Below are 21,872 nucleotides of genomic sequence, written 5' to 3'. Positions count from 1 at the left end.
ATAACTCTTTCAAAGAGCATAAGGGTTTTGAAGGAAGTGAAGGATACACAAAATAAAAGAACTTTTAGATAATGGTAACCTGTTATAATCTTCTTCCCCTAAAGGCACAGTCTGAAGAAAAATCTGTCTGAGACTGCCTGAAATGAACTTGCTACACTCTTGATCAATCATGCGAACAAGCAGCAATTTCTCTCAGCAATTAGCTTTCTCCATGCACATTCTATTAAACTGGACAGGCAGACAGAACACAGTGAATAGATAAATTCAGACCTTCATGGCTAGATTCATTTGGACTCCATGATTAGTTGAGGAGAATTAGGGCTAAGCCAACTTTCCACTTTCAAGACTATAACTTGCATATTATATAGTAAAGAGGTTGCTGAGAGTTCAGTAAGGTTAACCTGAAAACAAGAATTCCATTTCACAAAAAATTCTGAGGTTTCAACTTTTGTTTGCATTGTGCATTGGAACAAAAATCTAGACCTTTTGAAATTTTTCAAGAAAAAACACGTATAGGAGAGAGAGAGAAAGAGACCCACCCTGGAATAGCCAATATCCCAGTGGTTAGGGCAAGTGTCTGGTATGTGGGGGGACAGCTTCAATCCCCTACTCTGCCTAATTTGGAGCAGGGGGCTTGAACCTGAGTCTCCTTTAGCAGAGGTGAGTGCCCTAACCATCAGGCTGTGGGAAGTTCTGGCAGGGGACATCTCTTGCTCCCTCTTCCCAGAGATTTTGTCAAAACTGACATTTCCATGAAGAGTTTCTTTTTCAACAAATTGACATTTTCCCTAGGCAAAAAATTCCTGCCCTGCTCTAGATTTCAGGTACATGTCCTGCTTGGGGTGTCTAATATCCTGGCCACTTCAGGTATTAGCAGACATGACCTGCAGCACAAGAGTGAATTAGTTTTATTTTTCTTCATACACAGACCAAGGGGGGGGCGGGGGCGGGAGATGAACACATACTGTTCTGAATTAGAGATCTCAGATCTCATACAATTATCAGGGTTTTAGAGGTGCTCTTGCCAATAATCTAGAAAAACAAAATAAGTAGTTACTCCTTGGAGAGGCCTGTCCAGCTTCAGGGATTTTGAAGACTACACATTTTAATTAGCCCTTACCCTTGCCTGACAGTGCCTTCAGTAGCACACAAGCAGACTGCCCTGGGGAGGACAGGAAATTTTAGCATGGATTGTAAGCTTTTGGGGACAGGAACCATGACTGTAGTTTGTATAGCACCTTGCACAGAGACCTGGTCCGGGCCTCCAAGTATGACTGTAATATAAATATTAAATGGCCTAATACCAATAATGGGTTGGAATTACCACAGTCCTCAAGAACATTTCCCTGATAAGGGGAGCGTACAGACATAAGACTTGTCTTAGCAGGAAATACTGCACAGAGAGGCTTAGACAGGCAGGGAAGAGGACTTGTGCTGTAAGCCAGTTTTAACAGTTCATGGGGATGCAGTTATCACGGCATATTGTGACAATCCTGGTGAAACAGCGAGGACATCTGCTGCAGGTATGGTTGCATTTAGCCCATTTGTTCAGTTTTATATTTCATTCGGTTCTCCTGAAGGCTGAAGCTGAATGAAAAGTGTGTTCTGACACTCTTGTTTTTCAGCTTCACAGACATTCTCACAGTAAGGAAGCTACTGCTGTCACAGTCTGCAAGCGATAACCAAATAAGCCATTTCTCATCTAGGCATAAATATCTTAAATACGCTGCTGATTTTTAAAAGATCTTCCTATGTAACCACAAGCATGTAGCAGCTTACATGTGTTTATGGATAGCGGTTAAGCCTAGAATTGTTCAAACTATTATTTATTCAGATGAATCAAAGCCCTGTAGAAGCAATCAGTGCTAATGAAATATTTGCAGCCAAGGGAGATTAATCCACCACACTAAGTTTCCCTCTTTAACAAAATGCATGCTACAGATAGCCAGGCCCTTTAAAACTAGAGGGGGAAATGGCAAAGAATCCCTGATAAACAATTCTATCTGTAGCCGTTTTGCTGCTATGTTCTTTAAAGATAACGCTAACTCTTGCCAATGTTATCAAGTACAGAGTTAAAAAGGTGGCTTTACTACATAGAAAAGTTGTTAGTCCCAGGAGATGTTTAGGAAAACAAGCCTGGAAAGTCCTCTGGTAAGCAGACGGTTGTCAAAAGTTTCAGAAGAGTAATCTTCTGTCTTTGCCCCAAGTTTGCAGGTAGAACAAGTGGTGTGTAAGGTGGTGAAGGAGCTTGCCAAAGATATTCCAGTAAATTACTCTCTTCGGTCACATGAGACCTCAGTATCATCTTGACTTCTAGTCCTGTAATCACTAGATCACAGAGCCTTTACTAGCCAGGACAGCATGAAAATGCAGCCAATTCACCATTTTCTCCCAGAAGTTGTGTCATGGCTTCTGGGCCCTTAAGCATTCTACTAGCTTTGTGGCAGCAGCAGGATTTCTTCTAGTATGTAATTACTGCTGTAACAGTAGTAGGCAGTCTGTGCTAAACTAGACATATTGTGCAGTTTGCCTTGGAGGGGAATATCGGAATATTATTCCATGCACTTGTTTATTTACAAGTGGGAGAAATTTTTGAGAGAGATTGGTACAGAAATTAACTAGGGACTAAAATGATGACTCAGCCATCCTTTTGGGAATCATCTGTTCTCTATTGTTAATTATTTGATCTTTTACATGTCCAGTCTTTATCTGCACTTGCAAATGCCAAAATTTCAGATGTTTAGAAAAAGCTTTTAGTTATAGTTAAAACACAGGAAATTTGATCTAACAGATTCATTGTTTGAAATTGTCAGAGAAGCTACTATTAAGAGCATGAAATTTTGCTACTTATGCCCAAATTTCTAATTCAAGAACAGTTTGTACCAACATACAATAATTATAGTCCCAATTCACCTTGGGTTAAATGGGGGTGTTCCATCAAAGATGAGGTTATCATAAAATCGTCAAACTAAACAGCTTCCATCTATATCTGCTTCTGGACACCCTTAACCTCAGTGGTTGTAATTTCCCCAACAAGAAGTTGAATAGTAGTAAAGGTCATACCCATTAGACAAGTACCAGTATTGTGCCCATTTTACAGATGGGGAAACTGACAGAAGTTAAGTGCCTTGTTTGAGAAGTGTTATAGTGGTGGATTATGCACGGGCACAGCAACCAGGACATGTGGTTTCTAATCCTAGTTCTAACACAAAATTTTGGGAAAGTCATTCCCACTCTTTGTGCCTGTTTTCCCATCTGTGAAGTGGGGACAATTATATTTTTACCTACTCTACTGGTGTGCTAAGAGACTTAATTAAATGTTTGGAAAGTGCTAAATACTAAGTTAGGAGCAGAAGTTGGACTAGAAATCAAGAAGTCTAGCATTTCTCTAATGCGGCCACCATGGCTGCATGCAGCCATCAGGAGCTTTTCTTGAGGACACAGCCTCCTGGGCTGTGATCGGGGTGGGAGGGGGGTGGAAGTAATGCCCCTTCCCCCTCCCAGTTGCTCCTGGATGCACCGCCTTGGGGTTGGTTGCTGGGGCCACCAGTACGGGCTGGCCCTGCCCCCCCTGGAGTTACCTGGGGCACAACACTGGAGGAGCAGGGAGCCAGTGAGTTCCCCACCTTCCCAGGGGTGATGAGGCTCAGGCTCTGGGCTTCAGCCCTGGGGTGGTGGGGCAGCAGGCTCTGGCCGCAGGGCTTCAGGTTCCAGCCGCAGGTTCTGGCTGCACAGTGGCAGGCCCCAGGCTCCGGCCACATGGCTTTGAGCTCTGTCCCTGGGCCCCGGCCTCTCCCCATGGGGCTTTGGGCCAGGGCTGGCTCTAGGTTTTTCACTGCCCCAAGCGCACAACTGCCCAAGCAAAAAAAAAAAAAAAAAAGATGGCCAGAATGCTGCCCCTGGAACTGTGTTGCTTCGCTGGTGCCTAGAGCCAGTCCTGCTTTGGGCTATGACCACAGGGCTTCAGGCCCTTGATGCCTCCCCCAGCCCCACTGGCCCCCGCTGCTTCCCCGACCCTCCATCTGGGGCTTAATTTGCCCCCAGGCTTGCCAGGGCTGATTAAGTCTCCTGTGAAAAGTGCTACTTGTATGTTTGTTAACATCACTTTTCACAACAGACTTACTAGCTAGCAATAAATAAATTACAACAATTTGGATGTGTATATGTGCATATTTATTTGGTTTTTTTAACCCTCGAAGTATATTAGGAAAAAGTGTGAGAGCGGCCACCATCAAGAGTTGGTGGCCACACTCTGAGGCCACCAAAAAATTTGTCCTGAGAACCCAAGCATTCCAGCTAATTCCTTTAGGCCACAGGTTCTCAGGATGGTAGCAGCAGCAGGAGAGTGACAATTACTTTTAAACACACTTTGCATGTTTAAATCAGCTCAGTTGTATGGGCACTTCACCATGCAGTCAAACAGCTGCTGCCACATGACTACTGAATCTATGTTTAGAAATGCCACTTTCAGTTTTCCACTGAACATGTGCTGTAGTGTATTTTCAAATGTTCTTAACCTGTATTTTACAACCATTTTATGAACTGCCCAAAGCGCAACCTTATCATAGAATAGAATCATAGAATATCAGGGTTGGAAGGGACCTAAGGAGGTCATCTAGTCCAACCCCCTGCTCAAAGCAGGACCAATCCCCAGCTAAATCACCCCAGGCAGGGCTTTGTCAAGCCTGACCTTGAAAACTTCTAAGGAAGGAGATTCCATCATCTCCCTAGGTAACCCATTCCAGTGTTTCACCACCCTCCTAGTGAAAAAACCTTCTTCTTATAGACTATATACAAGACTGAGTTTAAAGGCTGGAAAAGTTACAAATGTGCAAGAACAAGAAGATACCAAGGAAGCTGATTTGCAACTTCAACTATAGCAGTCATTAGTGGTGGATGCTATTATTTCTACCCATGCTACGATTCACCCAGGATTTCCAAGTAGTTTCAGGTTTTACATGAGCTACCCTCAGCCTACTTCAACCACAGAGAAGTAGTCACATGTTCCACAGAGATAGCGAGACTCCAGGACCACTGCAAATAGTGACTATATTTCAGATAGTAAGCTAAATTGATCCCCATAAGGAGAAAAAAAGTCAGTTCTTACCTTTGGGACATGAGGGTTAAATTCCACAGCTCTGTGAATTGCTTCCACAGCATTAATTTCTGCTGTGCTGAGCCCTCTTCTGGAGGCTGTTTCTGGAGAGAACCTGCATGGAAAACCCAAACTCAACAATTTACTAAAGAAAATGCAAACAAGAATGATACTTTAAGATTGAAGCTCATCATAAACTGTGGGAAAGACTGATTCTTGAGAATGAGAAAACGCATTTTGGCTCAGCCCTGCTTTGCTCTTTATGCAGTTCACCACCACAGGTGACTGACTCAGGTATCTTGACTACCATCCTTATTCACGTGCCAAAGGCATCTTAAGCTTTTGGAAACCAAGTGGCGCTATGGAATTATTTTCTCTGGAGCATAACAAACACAAGAAGTTGAAGTGATGACCAAGATACTAGAAACTTTTGCATCTGGAGTTTTCAGATGGAAACTGGACTGAAAGCTGAGCATTCAATTAGCATTACAAGATTTTATGATGACACACACTAAGAGGCAAAGCTAAAATTAGCAGAGGATGCAGTCAGCAAGCAACCAGAGCGGGGGGGGGGGGGAAAGAGGAGCACCAATCTCCATGAAGGGTCAAGCATCCATCTTCCACACACACCCTCCATCATCTCAGCACGCGCTCAGGAAGAGTGAACCATCTAAAATCCAGAAGAGCTAAATATCGGATATTTGTATGGACTAGTTGTGTGTGTAATGTATACTTTAAAGGAAGCACGAGAATAACAGAAGAAGAGAGAAGCTGAACATTTGCTCATGAATAAAGAAAGAATCTGTCTTCAGAGATATGAATGCTACACATGGGATTTAGGGTTTTGTTTTTAATAATTGATCTATCTTTTTACACCAGAATCCAAGATTAGCATAATTCACTGATTTCAGTAGTTTCTGTGTTCACTTACCTATCTGAAACAGCTCTGGCCTTCAACAGTGCTGCTGTGTAACATATTGCTGCTGATTTTGGAAGACTGATATCTATGGTACAATAAATAGTTAACTTTAGGATTCTAAAGTAAGACAAACATTTTAAATCTGTCTCCTCTGAGCTGAATGATTTGCATTTGGGATGGCCCATACAGTAAATTCAACATCTGGAACATTTCAGTTATGACTAGAAACTTTCAATTCCTTAACTGCTTTGCACCAGTCCCCAAAATCCTCTTTCAGAAAAATCCCCTGGTTTTACAGTCCCAGTTGCAGGGTCAGGAATTGTTCTTCACCACTCATGTCTGAGCATAGTTATCAGATATGATGTTGTAAAACTGAATTTATATAGAGGTACATTAGTGGGTTAAACACCTTTAGAAAGCATTTTCAGCTGTGTTAAACACCACGCTCAGTATTAAAACAAATAAATTTTAACCTTCAAGTTATTCTTTGCATTTCTTAACTTAAAAATATACTAGTCAGTTTCTAGTAAATTTCATTTTCAAGTTCTCACACATTAGCACCTTTCAACATTGAATTACAAACACTACAGGGGAATTTAACTAAAATATCTCACCATTTAATTATTTTTAGTTCTATGGAAAAATATCTATCGGTTTTAGTTTCTGTAAAACCTAAATTTATACAAAGCTTAAATTTGGTCCCAAATTTGACCTGACTGTCTTTAGGAGAGTTAAAATTCTACAATACAAGGTTATTGTAAAAATAGACAAAAGATTCTGTTCCTAAATAAATTCCTGAATACTAGTCTTTGCGTACCAGTTGAACTCCTCCTGTTTCTTAAAACCTCTCTCAGTCTTGTCCATCATGTAACAAACCAGCCAAGCATCTGGCAAGTACCATATGGGAAGGATTTCTCGCAAGTTTCTCTGAGTCTACAGCCCTCTGAAGCTCATCCTAACTGTTCCAGATGTTTAGAAGGAATCAGTGCCCCCTAAATTAAATAAGTGTCAAACTTTCTGAAGTCAACATGAAAAAATCCCATGACCACGTAAACATTTTTACCGTGTTAATGAAAAATACCCACACAACACAGCATGGATTGAGTAATATCAGCACACTGGCCACACACTTGGGTATTAGGTTTTGGCAAGACCCTCATGCCACTTACTCCCTGAAGCAATAGTGATTCAAGGCATTATGGAACACACTGACTCCTGGGTGCGAGGAAGACTGCCAGAAACATAGCTTCTGTAGGCCTCCTCTCTGAAGCTGATTTAAGGGACAGTTTTGAAAGTGACTTGGGTGTAACATTCTGGTCCCCGACTCTAAGGACACAAACAAAACAGCTAGGCTCTTCCACAGAATCTCTAAGCATACGGTACACTGGAAGCAGGTCAGCCTGGAGGACTAGTAACTGTGCAACATACTGCAACATAAGGGATCAAATGCTTGAGTCCTGATCTCTCTGGCAAACAGGATCCGAGAGTGGTATAAAAGACGCAGGTCAGACAGTAGGGAAGACTGCCTCTTTTCTGCTCACTCGCATGGACAACTCTGGTGAGGGGAGCAGCGCATTGACTGTGAAGGGCTGAAAAAAATCAGTTAGCAGTGAAGGAACTAGGAGAGGTAAAAAAAGAGGTGCTCCTGGAGCTCACTTTGTCCCCAATACACAGAGCGGTTGTGTTTGTTCACGGACTAAAGCTGAGGTTTGAGGAATATCTGTCACATGCTCTATGTTAACACACACAATAGCAAACATGAATGTTTTTAGGCATCATGACAAATGTGACTCACCATCATACTTCGCTAAAACTGCCTGGACATCGGCATATGCCTGTAATTCCAGCAGCGCCTCCAGAAGGTTTTCGTGAATATTCAACATACTAAGAAGTGGAAACTCTTTCATTAACTGCACATCAGAAAAGAGAAATACCTCCATTTTACTCAAACTTACCATAAGCGGGATCTGAAAACACAGAAAGCCTTTTGCCTTTATTTATTAAAATGGTAGTTTGGGCACAATAACCCCAAATATAAGAACAAAAAGAATCTAATTTAGCCAAATAAGATGTGTCTGGTATTTGTGCTTCAAATTATTCAAGGTCACAAAAGCCCAAAGAAATCAGCTTTTCTGTGGAAATCCAGAAAAAAAAAGTTGATAAATAACCCATTTTAGGCCTTGTAATTCTTCCTGCCAATGCAACAGACACACTTACTTATATTCAATCTGTTAATCAAAGCAAGTAACCATAAATTGTTCCAAAATGCAATATCAGAACTGTATTCATTTTCCAGTGTTGTTTAGGTCACTGTTTCACATCCTTAATAAATTATCAGCTCTGAGCTGCTAACCCAAACCAGATGATAAATCTAATCACATTGTCCAATAAATTCAGCAAGGCATTTAGATAAAATAGAGTACATAAATATTCAATGCAATGGTTTCAAGAACTTAATATAATGACTGATGTTCCTTTTCATCCTTTACTTCTTCCCACCTCTCTCTGCCCCCCACCACCAAAGAGACCACAACAATTTTTTCTACATTCATCTGCTCAGTACACTTGTTTCCCAGGTGTTCACACAATGTGCTCCCCGCCTGACTTGGCTAGCTGCACAAGGTAGTTGGTTTGATCTATAATACATGCCTGTGTAAAAATAACTTACCATCCACCTTGGGCAAGTGAAAGAAATAAAGTGCCATAGTACGAAGCATATAGTTTAGCTACTTTAACAAGTTAATCATCAAGCCAAACAAAAGGGGAAATGGAAGGTAAAACTCTAAATACATTAGCCATATTATGTACATATATACTTCACAGATATCAAAAACTAAAATTTTGTTGAAAACATTCGTATCTCACTATGAAACTCAGTCACAACCTAATTGTTCCATCCCCTCCACTGTGGTTACCCAAGTTGTTTACGTTTTATTTAAAATGACTTACATCTCTCATCATTTTTACTGCTTCTTTTATTCTTCCAAGTTTTCTTGCACACATGGCTAGTCTCCTTTTCACGTAAACCAACACATTGGTGTCTCTTCCTGAGTAACAAAATAAAACAATCTCCATTCTAAAAAACTCACTTTCAATCTTTATTATGTTAAGATATGCTTAGTTGCAGAAAGGGAGTAATAAAAAAGGGCTGCGGGATGTGTTGTGGACATCTCTTTAATAGAGTGCCTAAAATGGCATGAGATGACATTCTCCAAGAGAGAATGCACACCACCCTTTCCCTAACCAGCAGCAGAGAGAAGTAGTAAGAGTATGGAATAATCACCTATACCTTCCCAGCCCAAATTCTGGCAGTGGTCCACCAAGACCAAACCCAGCAATTCACTTCAGTTTGGTTCCCAGTCATCATATGGCAAGAACTTTTGAGTTTCTTTCCATCTGTTGGGTGGGATAAAACTAGTGGTGAACTGCACCATTAACGCTTACTAATCCTTCTATTATTCCCCACCACCAGAGTATCAGATCAAGACATTAAGATATACTGCCACATGTTTGCAGATGCCCACCAAGGCAGAGTGACATACGCTACTGTGATGACTACACGCTCTATCTGCTTTTTTATAGACTTACTCATATGAAGACCATATAAAATTCATACAGCATATCATGCTAAAGTGTAATTACAGAATAAGTACTAACAGCGATTCTCCTTATCTGAGTTTGGTGTTTCAACTGCTACCCTAAAAACAATCACATTTCTTTCATTTTGCTTTTGTGCTCAAACAGAAAAATCTGTTTAACTAGTCAGTGCCAAGGTGCTTACTAAGCTGCGCTTCATGCTGGGAGTTTTGGGGATGGCAATGCTGAGATTTTCTGAAAACTGTTTCTCCTGCTTTTAGCGCCTGCTTAAAATACTTCTCAGCATCTGTAATAGTTGTTGCTTCTTCCTCGGCTAGGAGAACATATGCAGTGGCACAACTGTAATGGAAACAAAAACAAGAAAGCCACAAACTACTCAGACGGAAGTCAGTTGTAAGGATTTTTTGCAGAAGAAAGTAACGGCATCAAAGGTATCTACAGGTTTTGTCCTGTATGTAGCACTTGAACGTTTATGAAAACCCATTACTAATGAATAAAAATTAAGTATGTAAGAATCCTTATCAAACACCCAGTGAAATACATGGTACCTAGCAGAGTATTCACTGGACTACAGTCAAGTGACAAGTGCTAGGAAAACAGAAGCCTTTACAGTTTTAAGAACTTAAGGTAAATGTCTCAAATGGAAAAATAAGTTTGTTGCAGCAAGGAAAATTATTTTCTCAAAAACAATGAAAAGGTAGTGTGACAATGTCGAAAATGGTTCTTTGTGGCCATGAAATCTGTAAGTCTGATTACAACGTTATTGGCAATCAGTAATGATATTGCAATAACAAGACTGCATATGAAGACTGACTTTGTTTCACCTCAAAATAAGTTTTTTCTCCTTGTGTACGTTATTTCTAGTGACCCAAAGACAGAAATGGCACAAATCAAACTAATGTACTCTTTTTAAAAATTAAAAGATACGCAGGCCAAAAGCTATCTTTTAATCAAACCTGAGCTAAGTGCTGCATCCGATAGCCACATTTATTTCTAATTGATGCATACAGGAAAACCCTCACACTATTCGAAGACATTCCTTCTTGCTAATTCTAAATTTAAACAAAAAGTGACAGTGTGTCCTGGGTAAAGCACTTTGTTTTTTTTATGCCAGAACTTAGATTTATGTTTATATTAATTTCAAACTTACTCATTATTTAACTCTAAAGCTTGATACGCTGCTTTGATTCGGGCTTGAGGGTTTCTCTCTCGCCATGCCTTCTGCATAACTGTTGGAAAAATGTTTTAAAACAGATCATGAACAGAAATGCTTATGTGTGAAATATACAGTTAACCATCCATGAAAACTAGAGCTTTTTAAGAAGTTAACACTTAGGTTATTTATACATCAGCTCCACTTGACCAACAATCATTTGTACTCTGAGCTTGACTCTATTCTTCCCTCAGATGCATGCAGCAAAAGGAGATTTAAATCCTGAGGAAATCCTTCCACCACCAACAGAATATTATGACACATCTGATTAGATTACAAATTCCACTTAAAATGGGAATATCTGCAAGGAGATTATTCATTGGTCATTTAAAACCCATTTCACATGCAAATCACATAGTCCCTGTGCACATCCAGACTGGTGCACAACTACTCCATTGGTGCACACTGACAGCGGCCCTGGCACAGTCCTGCATGAAATCCGAGTTTTTGTTTTTTATTGACAATACTTTTCTTTTAAGGAAAGACATAATAAAAAAAAATTATTGTTCTGGTGCAGTTTTGTGGTGTTAAATCCTTGAGTAAGTGCCTTCTCAAAGCTGTTATTTAACAGATTATACACGGTTAAGCAATCCCTTTTAAAGTTTGGGTTAGAAAGCAAGAGCAAATTCGAGTGGCATAACATGTTACAGCCAATTCAAAATATACTGTTACTGTTTATCATCTTGTTGAAAGGTGCTACGAAGCAGCTAAAAATACACACAGATCAGAATATGCTCTTTATCTAAACTATGTTTGAATCTAGGAGGTTTGTCTGAATTCTAATTTTCTGCAAAAGAATTACAGCAAGAGGAGGAGTGGGAAGAGAACCAATTCAGCACAGCAGATCTCTGGACAACATCAGCCCGCATTATGAAAAAATGGAACCCAAATTTAAGAGCCCACTTTACCCAAAAGAAGGGCAATGTTCTTACCACTACCATTTCCCAGGCAGAATTAGAGTCTTCACACCCAACAGCATTTCTGAAAAGACTCCAAAACTGTTGGTTTATGGAACTGAATATCTGGCCTCGCTCAAGTTTGATAAGAAAAACTGGAGAATCTATACATGTTTCTTTTGGAACAAAAACTGCAACTGTCCAGTAAGAATAATGTGGAAAATATTTGAGTTTTCCTTTGGAAACAAAATATTAGTCTTGGCTTAAAAGACGAGACAATATACTCCATTTGTGCAATAAAAATACATTCCTCATATCAAACATGTCACCAGCTAGCTGACAGCTAACGCTTCCTGAACTTGACAAATTGATAAGAGTTAGCACCTCATCTGACAATAGCCAGGTAGGGCATACTAACTGTACAAAAATGTAACATTACAATACACTTAAAGAGACATGACTGTTCATTAGTTATGGCCCCAACTGTGAACTTCTTTAAAGACATTAAACTAGTGGAGAACACAGTCCAGGTTTTAAAAATATATAATTAGGAAAAAACAATCCTGTAATGCCTAGTTTATGCATTATCCTACAATATTTGGTTTTCTAGATGCACAGCAAACCGAGACAACACAAGATCTCCCTTTTCACCAAACTGTGAAGCACTGTTTACCTCCATGATGTTGTAAATGTAATCAAAGGGAAAGTCCTGTGGGCTAGTTTAATAAGAAACTGATTGAAGACAAACAAGGAAAGATGTTATTTTCAAACTTCTGAAATGTATTACAAACAACAAAGTAAACAAAAACAAGAGTCTCTCACCATATCCCTTAACAAATGTAATTCTGCAATCTATACTAAAACACCAATAAAGTTACAACCATAGCTCTATTATATGACAAGAGTTTTAGTCCTGTATTCTGGATGCCAAACCATCTTGAGCTGAAAACTCATCAGATCTCAAGCTAAGCAGGGTTGGACACAGCCTGTTCAATGGGAGAACTCCAAGGAATGTCTAGGTCAGAGGTTCTCAAACCATGGTCCATGAGCTCCATTCAGGTGGTCCATGGATAGTTCCCTCTAAGGTGCGTGCCTGGGCAGTCACACACAAGAGAATGAAGGGCCACCCACCTAATTAGTGGAGCCGCGCAGGCATGGCTCCACTAATTAGGTTCCTGGACCCTGGAGAAGACGCACATGTAAGTTGAAGTGGTGGCCTTGGGAGAAAAAGAGGGTTGGTGGGAGGGGACAGTGGGGTGAGAAGAGGGGGTGGGGGGAATTTGGGATGTGCAGGACTGTGGCGGAGAGAGAAAGAGGTGACTTTCCCCAGCTCCAGGGCTGCGGCGGCTGGGGAGAGATGGCCCTCCTTCCCAGCCCCAGCTAGAGAGGGCACATCCATTGCATTAGAAAGGTAAGACTACTGATATTAAAATATGAGTTGTGTGCTTTTATCTGTAGAACAAAAAAACGTTAATTATTATGTTTTAATATAGCGCTTTCATCCAAAGCGCTTTACAATAGTTAGCTAACGGTACAAACAACATTTGGAAAGATCATTAAGTGATCTGCCGAGACCCTCAGCAATTTTCAAGTGGTTTGTGAAAAAAAAAGTTTGAGAACCACTGATCTAGGTGACGCAGGCGCTCTTCTTTCTGAGTCAGTATTGAACTAATGACCAACCACAGTACCGAGGGCAGAAAGCTGCTGAGGGGACCATTTTTCAGGAGACCAAACTACAATACTAAGCATGTCGTAGAGTCTAAAGCACCTTTTGCAAAAGCAGGAACATTTTCACAACTTACTATTTCATATACGCAACACACTGTCTTTAGTGTGTCTTTCATCCAAGGTTCTGAGCATTTAGGCAAACATGAAGCCTCATCATACTCCTGTAAGTTACTTTAGCATTATCCCCATTTTATAGATGGGCAAACTGAGCCACAAGACAGGAAGTAACTTGCTCATAGTTACAAAGTGAGTCAATGGCAGAGTTTAGGAATCACTTTAAACCTCTAGACTGCACTCCCTATAGAACTCAGAAGTGTATCACTAAACATATATTTTGTACTCCCTAAATTGCTGAATTATGCACTTATTGCTTTATAGGTTTCCAGTCAGTAGTTGGGATCACCTTAGGGTGAATATTTCCAATACACTTTCGATATTTCAACCATTCCATATTTCACACATACATCCCTGTTTTCATGCAGAAATAGCTAGTACCTGTATCTGAAGGACGAAGAGAGTCTGTGTCACATGTGAAAAAGGTCTGATGATCCTGAGCAGACAAATTCATGTCGTAGTATGTAAGCGGTTCCTTCCCAGTCACCCACGTGTACCTTTAGCAAAAGGCAAGAAAAGTCTCAAAACGTGTTGGTAACAGCTGTTACAGTGGGATGTCTGATGTCTTCAGAAACAGGGGCTAGCACTGAAGGATCATTTGTTACCTGCATTTTCTAATCATAAGATTGCAACACCAGTGTTCTGTACAGGTTGCCAGATGGCTTCCTGGTGATAAGGCAATGCATGAATTTTTAACCTAAAAGCCAAAATGGTTTGGCAACTGCCTGTTTGAGAAATGCCTCTATCCCTGTGCAACAGGGTCAGAGTTATGGACAACGACAATACTGAAGCTGAAACCACGCTCTATAAAGGGAGTGTGGGGTTCCACTAGGGCGTTCTATATGACAGACTCTACTTCGGAACTCACTCCTCAAGATTTGGAATGAAATAGCCCAAATCTGTCAGCTTTCAGGGCATGCTGCAAAGCTCAAATCTTTACAAGTTTGCAGATATTTTAGAATTTTGGAGAAAGAGGGTTGCGATGAGCACTGGAACAGCTGTTTCTTTGCTTTGGGGAAGCTACAGAGTTACTTTGTTTACAAGAATATTTGAATTTCTAATATGGGATGAAGGTGCCTAGAGCTCTGGAGAGATATTTTTTAAGTGTAGGACTGGTATAAATCCCAACAATTACCCATGATGCTCTTTGGATCTCACTTATTATTTCCAAGAAGTGCAAGGATGAGAGCGCTGGCAACAAGTTAAAAAGGTGTGTGTAGGCTCTAAGTTCATTTCAACAATTGCTTGTTATACTGAAAATAAAATGAAATTAATACCTGCTATATTCTGCTCCTCTGAAAAGATTAAGAGGGTTTCTCCATACTTTGCACTCTGCAAAATGAAAGAGCACTACTTCAAGTTTGAATAAAGTTCCAAAATCACTCTCCTTATAGTGTGTATGGGTAAGACCCATTGTTTCATGTTCTCTGTGTATATAAAATCGTCTTACTGTATTTTCCACTGCATGCATCTGATCAAGTGGGCTGCAGCCCACGAAAGCTTATGCTCAAATAAATTTGTTAGTCTCTAAGGTGCCACAAGTACTCCTGTTCTTTTTGTGGATACGGAACATGGCTGCTACTCTGAAAATTAATCCCTTGTCTTTAAACAGCTACAGCCCTTTCTGTAAAATCCACATAACTTCAATTCATTCCCTGATCACTTCCTGCTGGACATGACTTGTGCAAAGCCAGAGGTTTCCAGCATTCCTGTCATACAAAAGCACTTGGGAAGAAGGTTAAACACTGTATGAGAATAACCGGAGCAATGCTCAAATTGTGTAATTTTGGAGCCTGCAAACCGTAAAATGTTGGTGTCTGCAAAAGCCTGGTATTACTGGGACAATTCAGTGGTGTGTTTCAGTCTATTTTTTGCATTCAAGCTGTGTATTAATCTCTTGACTTAAACTCTTATTTCTAATCATTATGTAACATACTAGGCAATACATAGGTTCCTTCTTTCAGCAGTTCTAACAAATGCAACGGTATTCACAAAGCAATTCCGGATTTTACTTCACTGATTTCCATCATCATTTCTCTTCACTTCTGCAACTCTCTCGTACTGATGGTCCCAAATGAGAGAACATCTTTCTCTGATTGTTTCTATAGGCACTAACGTGAAGCCAAGACCATTCTAAGACAGAAATCCAACTAGTTTGAACAAATCTTTCTGGGTTTAGGGGAGACACTTAACATGTCCCTGCAAAGCCAAAAGTTAGAAGGAATTACCTGACAAATTCTGCCTGTTTGTCTCGTTTTCTCCGTTGTTGTCTGAAAAACCTGGCACTGGAGGACTATTCTCTACTCCTCCAATGAGCGGCCTCAAATGGCTCACGGACACCTGCTCAATGAAAGAGGTGCCATGTTTTTGGAAGTACCACCATTCGAATATCTGGAATGGGAACAAGAGAAATATTGCACCCAAGTGTTTCACTAGACAACAAGTTTCCAGTATTCACAATAGACATGAAACAATAATGTGAGCCATGTGGACACCCCTTTGCAACTGATTACAGACACTATTTATCTATATAAAATATTGTTAATTTTTATATCTCCTTCCACTAAACAAGAGAGACATGGGGCTCTCCATACACTGAAGGAAGAAAAAACATTACGAAATTTGTCAGATTTTAGCCTAATAATGGATCATCATCCACAAAAGTATGCTAACTTCTGAAGCAATTACAGCAAATAAGGTGTCTGGATCCTGCAGCCCTTACTTTAGCACATAGCCAAAGGGACTTACCCCTGGAAGTAAGGACTACATGACTGGGCCTAGCTTTGGGTTTCATTCTTCCAAATTCACTTTTTTGCCCATTTTGTATCACCTGCAATATGCTTTGTTGATAGCCTGTGAGAGTCCAGGGAGGGAAGTCATTTAGTTCATTTATGAGATGCTGAAGGTTAAGAGTGTTATTTCTTTCCTCTTTCCTCCTGTAGGCCTTATGAGGCATTTATATGTAATGATCTCCGGGAGTTTCAGTAGAGGACCACCCTAGACCAATTCATCTGGGTATTTCCATCAGCATGAAGAAAGAAGTCACATTTGAATACACGGCATTCCTATTGTGCAATGTTGCAATAACTCATCCATTTTAAATGTCAACAAAAAAATCCACTTTTTTCTTTAAAGCGGGGATTTTTCTGTATCTTAATTATGTAAAATGACTAGGGCAAACATCATCATCCATCTCCTTCTTAAACAGCTCTTCCCAAATCCCCCATTCAGTACTCACAAACCACATTCTTCCTGCAGCGATGGTAAACAAATTGCTTCCTTCACATTAAAAAAAGATTTTTCTTTTCTTTTAACTTTAGCCACACAAAATGTCTGCTAAACACAGCTTCAGCATATTCTGGTAACTGTGTGTGATGTCTGACAGTGAAAGAATGTTCCTAAAGGCCCTTATCCTGCAACCAGATCTGCCCACACAGATCTGACTGCAGGATCAGAGCCTGATATCTCAGACGGCTAAAGATCTATCAGAGTTCAGCAAGAATAATTTCTTTTATAGCCCAAACCCTCTCCCACACGAGCCTCTCTTTAGATGTAACTTTTTAGTGAACTCAGTGCTCGTGAAACATCCAGAAAAGCTTTCACCCCCCAAGGCAGTCAATTTGTCCAAAGAACACGTGCAATGTGGCAGCAGTGCAAGCCTTCTCTGCGCGCACCACCCACGACTTGAAGGGACCGCTTCCAACGGTGAGAGAGGTGGTCAGTTTTCGTGGTCTGGCTGCTGCGACGGCCAATCAGAGAGTGCCAGTTGTGGCAGTGGCTTTGTAATGCAAACTATCCATTGGGAAAGGGACTGAGTTTCCCTCTTTAAAACACAGGAAATTATGTGCTATTTTGAAGGTTGAGATTCAATTAGCACAAAATTCAGGAAATTCAGAGTTAAGGTTGTTGTGGGAACCATAGCTATACCCTCTTCGGGTAACAATGGATAGAGTCCTGTGTACCAGAAACTACTGAGGCACCTTCGTTTCTTTTACAGCATAAGGACACCACCTAGAGACTGGTCAGAGAACAGGAGGGTTTCTTGCATCCTCACTTTAACAAGAGACATGCAAAAGCTCTAGTGAGAAGAGGAATCTACTTACAAATATCAGTCCAGATATAAGAGATGAAGTCCCAGTAAGTGCAACGTAGAATTTTGGAGTCAAAGTGCTTAAGAACACAGTCACTGTTAAGAAGGAAGAACAGCACAGTCAATAGGCAGAACTAGAAAATTCCAAATATGTTTGAAAGCAACATAAACAACCATATATAGCGCACTACACACACACACACACACCCCAAAATTGCTTAGGTTTTGCAAGGGCCTTGGTAGTTTCACTAATGGAAGAGTACAGCAAGCAGAAAGATGTTAGTTAAAAGAAGATACTGTATCAAATACAGCTTGTGTTTGTAACCAGAACGATTCTATACAAATCCTTTGACCAGACAGCAAAATTGTAATGCTCTCACTACACCAACGGATCTTAACAGTTGCATGATTATTGAATGAGTAAATAATTTTGACAGACCATATGTTTTATTGTAATTTAGAAGTGAGCTATATTATTTTGATACAAGTTTCTATTAAGTCTTAGCAAGTAAAATGATCAGAAGTTCTGTTTTAAAAAGGCACATAGAATCAATAATCAATCAACAATAAATAGGTGCTGCTAGATCCCAAATATTAAAAAAGGCACAACAAAACAAAGAGTGCACCAAAAGTTATTATGTTCAAATACATTGTACTGTGTAGATTTACAGAGACTTCCATTCCTTGGTATTTACAGAACAGAAGAAACCTCTTCAATGTTACCACCCTGAGTGAATCTCACATTTCCAAGTAAGAAAGGCATGTTTGGTCTGAGTTGTTCTACTAATCCACTGCAGGAAGCAGTAACAGAGGAAACTGGAATCATATAGCACCACCAACTGGAGTATTACATAACAGAGATAGCCTCTGTTTCCAATGTCCAATATTTACTGCAGGCTGAGCATATGTTGAGTTTAATACTGCAGGTTGAAAATGGGCTTCTGAGAAAACCTGAAAATCTAATTTAAACAGTGGCCAACAGCTAAATGGAAAAACAGACCCAAGAAACATCCAGCTTTACCTTTGAAAAGAAACTAGTACACATGCAGGAAGAGTGACAAGAGTCATGTTGGAATCACAGCAAGGGTTGCAAGCAGAAAATGAACTCTCTGTTAGATGAGGATGCTATTACAGTAACATAGTGTAATTTCTCTATCATAAAATCCTGAATTCAACTTCACACCAAAATGTTGGAATACTAATTCCTCAATAAGTAAATATGCTCCTGGGAAGAGAAGAATTCATTTTAAATAGATTAACAGACAGAAAAGCAACAATACAATCAGGGTATTTTAAAAGAGGAGCGGCAGGAAGGAAAGAACATATGTAATTTTCACTGGAAAGTCACAAGCCAGAATCAGAGTGCATAACATCAAAACTTTTTTTGCACAAATAATCCATCTTTTACAGCTGTGGAGAGAGACATTAAATATACTGACTACCTAGCCATTGGCTAAAGAAAACTGAGGCAATCATCTATTGCAGACTTTTCTGGAAGAGTTAATTTTAAGGAGCAGGTCCACCACCTTCACAGCATAAATCTATTTAACCAGCCACTGATCCGCAGTAAAGGAGAAATAGAAGAAAGAAACATCTGATGACAGCAAGTCTGAAGCCTATGTAGTTCAGCAATCAGTGTCATGGTCTAGTGTCCCTTCAGTTTTTAAACGATACTTGTGACCACTGCAGTTTCACCAAATCTTTACCTATTTCTAGATCTTTATCTAGAAAACCATATTGTTCTCAGAAATGTGACAAAAAGACCGATTTGAACACTAGACCAAATTTGTGTTAAACTCCCACAGCTCAGAGAATCTTACAGACTCAAGAAAAATATCAATTTTCATCTCATCTTCTCACCCACCTGCAATAAAGCAGACTAAAGATCCCCTTTGTGGGACCAGCTGGGGTGTAGTGTTGAGTTATTCCAGAGCATGCCCAACCACAGGTGACATTCCAAACTGAGCTGAAATGATGGATATAAGGTAACCAGAACCTTCAAACTGACGGTGGCACAACCAAAGAACATGGCCTAACAGTCACCAGCCACCATTCCAATACCAGAACATTTGTGTTACCAAAGGGTTATCCACCATCTCCCAAATAACTCAAAACCAGGGCCAGAAGGGACATTTCCAGTTGCATCAAACAAAACATACAATATTGACAAACCACAGAGGAAATTTTAATTTCTGAACATCTCTAGGATTTGTTGAGTGAATTTCAAAGCACTGAGCTTGAGATGCTACCCAGTATTCCATAGCCTATCATTACCTAAGGCCCAGTAAAATCCTTCTAATTGACATAGTTCATACAAAATAAACATGCCAATTAAACCATCAACCCAACTCTTCCCAGGCCAAAAGTAAACCATGGCAGTGGGAGATATTCACTTTTATTTCTTGAACTGCTTTTTACATAAGCATTGTACAAAGTATTAGAACATTTTCAAAATCTACATGAAGGTAAATGTGTCTTGTATGATAGCCACAAAAAAGAGCCAGGAAGCAGTCATCAGTGGAGGGACACAAAAACCTTGTCTACACTAACAAAAGTTACCCACTATTAAAGGATTTATGCAACAACTGCAGTTGAAACAACACTGAACACAACTTAACTGCAAGTTCAACCAAGAACAAACCACACTAAGGATAATTTTGGAAACGGAAATTGGGCATTTTTGTTAGGCAAGGCAGAAATTGGAAGTTAGTACCAGAAAGCTCTAATTCATAATGGTTAATGTTATGAGACTGTAAATATTAACAAAAGGGTGAGTGACCGCATCAAATGAATTTTGCTGAATCTGTTCCTTAGCAAGTGCCTTGTGCAATTTATTAAGGAGCTCATTAGGGAAAGGCCAAGGCTTGCTGAGTTTGTTTCCAAAATTAAGGGTGACAGTAATAATTAGTATCTCTAAATAGATAGCAGCTCCAATCCATCCAAGAATTTCCAAGTATTTTACAAGTGTTATTACACAGCACTTGAAACGTTTATAAACACCAAATGTCTAGGAAGGAGCTAATACAAAAAGATGAGGCTTGAACCACACCCAACAAGAGGTGTTAAGGCACCAACCCCATTCCAGCAGCTGGAGAGCATACTGAGCTTCTTTCCAAACGCTCATACCTGCACATTCGCTCAGGAGGTTCCATCTTTGGTATCAGCCTCTGGCTAATAATTAACTAATAAACCTGAAGAGTGAAGCTTTTTCCCATTTTCCCCTGGCTCCTGGAAGACAAGAGAGCTTTCTCCCTTATCTCCACTGCTAATTGCAGCATCCTCTGTAAGATGCTGTCCAGAACCCTATGGGCTGAAATGAAACTCAGATTGGGTCAATTTCACCCAGTTTGGACATCATCAACTTGAAATGCTTTCATCTGAAGGGGAAAAAAAAGTGTGAAAGCAGTTACAATTCCTCCACCTGCCTGAGTCTCCCTAAAAATTTTGTCACGTTGGAGTCACATATTCCAACTTTTTTAAAAAAAAATTCTTCCATGCTGATGTATGAAAGATCCACACAAAGAAAACTGTACACAAAAAGCTGCCAAATGCACAGAGTAAACACAGTAGAAAATAAGAGGAAAAGCATTGTTTCTTCTAGACTCTTTCAATTCTCGACATGTTAAATGCTACTTGAAACAATAATAGCCCTACTAAATTAATGGTCATGAAAAACGAGTCACGGACCATGAAATCTGGTCTTTTATGTGCTTTTACCCTATACTATACAGATTTCCCGGGGTAGACCAGCATTTCTCAAACTGGGGGTCCTGACCCAAAAGGGAGTTGCAGGGGGGGTCACAAAGTTATTTTAGGGAGATTGCGGTATTGCCACCCTTACTTCTGCACTGCTGCAAGAGGCAGCGCTGCCTTTCCAGCTGGGCAGCCAGAGAGCAGTGGCTGTTGGCCAGGCTCCCAGCTCAGAAGGCAGCGCCCCGCCAGCAGCAGTGCAGAAGTAAGGGTGGCACAACCCTCCCTACAATAACCTGGGGACCCCCACCAACTCTTTTTGGGTCAGGACCCCTATAATTACAACATTGTGAAATTTCAGATTTAAATAGCTGAAATCATGAAATTTATGATTTTAAAAATCCTATGACTGTGAAATTGACCAAAATGGAGGGCAACTTTGGTAGGGCCCTAATAAGGGGTAAGACATTTTTAAACAGAAGGGTTGGTGTCCTTGCAAGTATCATGCCCAAGCCAACATACAGAGCACA

General features: G+C 40.2%; 1 protein-coding gene across 1 annotated transcript in view; it reads right to left on the bottom strand.

Moving 5' to 3' along the window:
- ST7L (suppression of tumorigenicity 7 like) overlaps nt 1-21,872 on the bottom strand; it is a 31,394-nt gene that overhangs the window by 8,165 nt on the left and 1,357 nt on the right. The window contains 10 exon segments of the mRNA XM_073320098.1: nt 5,108-5,210; nt 6,027-6,099; nt 7,810-7,924; nt 8,964-9,061; nt 9,796-9,950; nt 10,762-10,840; nt 13,944-14,059; nt 14,840-14,894; nt 15,791-15,953; nt 17,666-17,748. Coding sequence (XP_073176199.1) covers nt 5,108-5,210; nt 6,027-6,099; nt 7,810-7,924; nt 8,964-9,061; nt 9,796-9,950; nt 10,762-10,840; nt 13,944-14,059; nt 14,840-14,894; nt 15,791-15,953; nt 17,666-17,748 — 1,040 coding nt within the window.

This window comes from Lepidochelys kempii, chromosome 21 (genome assembly GCF_965140265.1).
Source record: "Lepidochelys kempii isolate rLepKem1 chromosome 21, rLepKem1.hap2, whole genome shotgun sequence".
Taxonomy (NCBI): Eukaryota; Metazoa; Chordata; order Testudines; family Cheloniidae; genus Lepidochelys; species Lepidochelys kempii.
The sequence above is the reverse complement of the archived record's forward strand: the minus strand, read 5'-3'. Positions and strand labels throughout refer to the sequence as shown.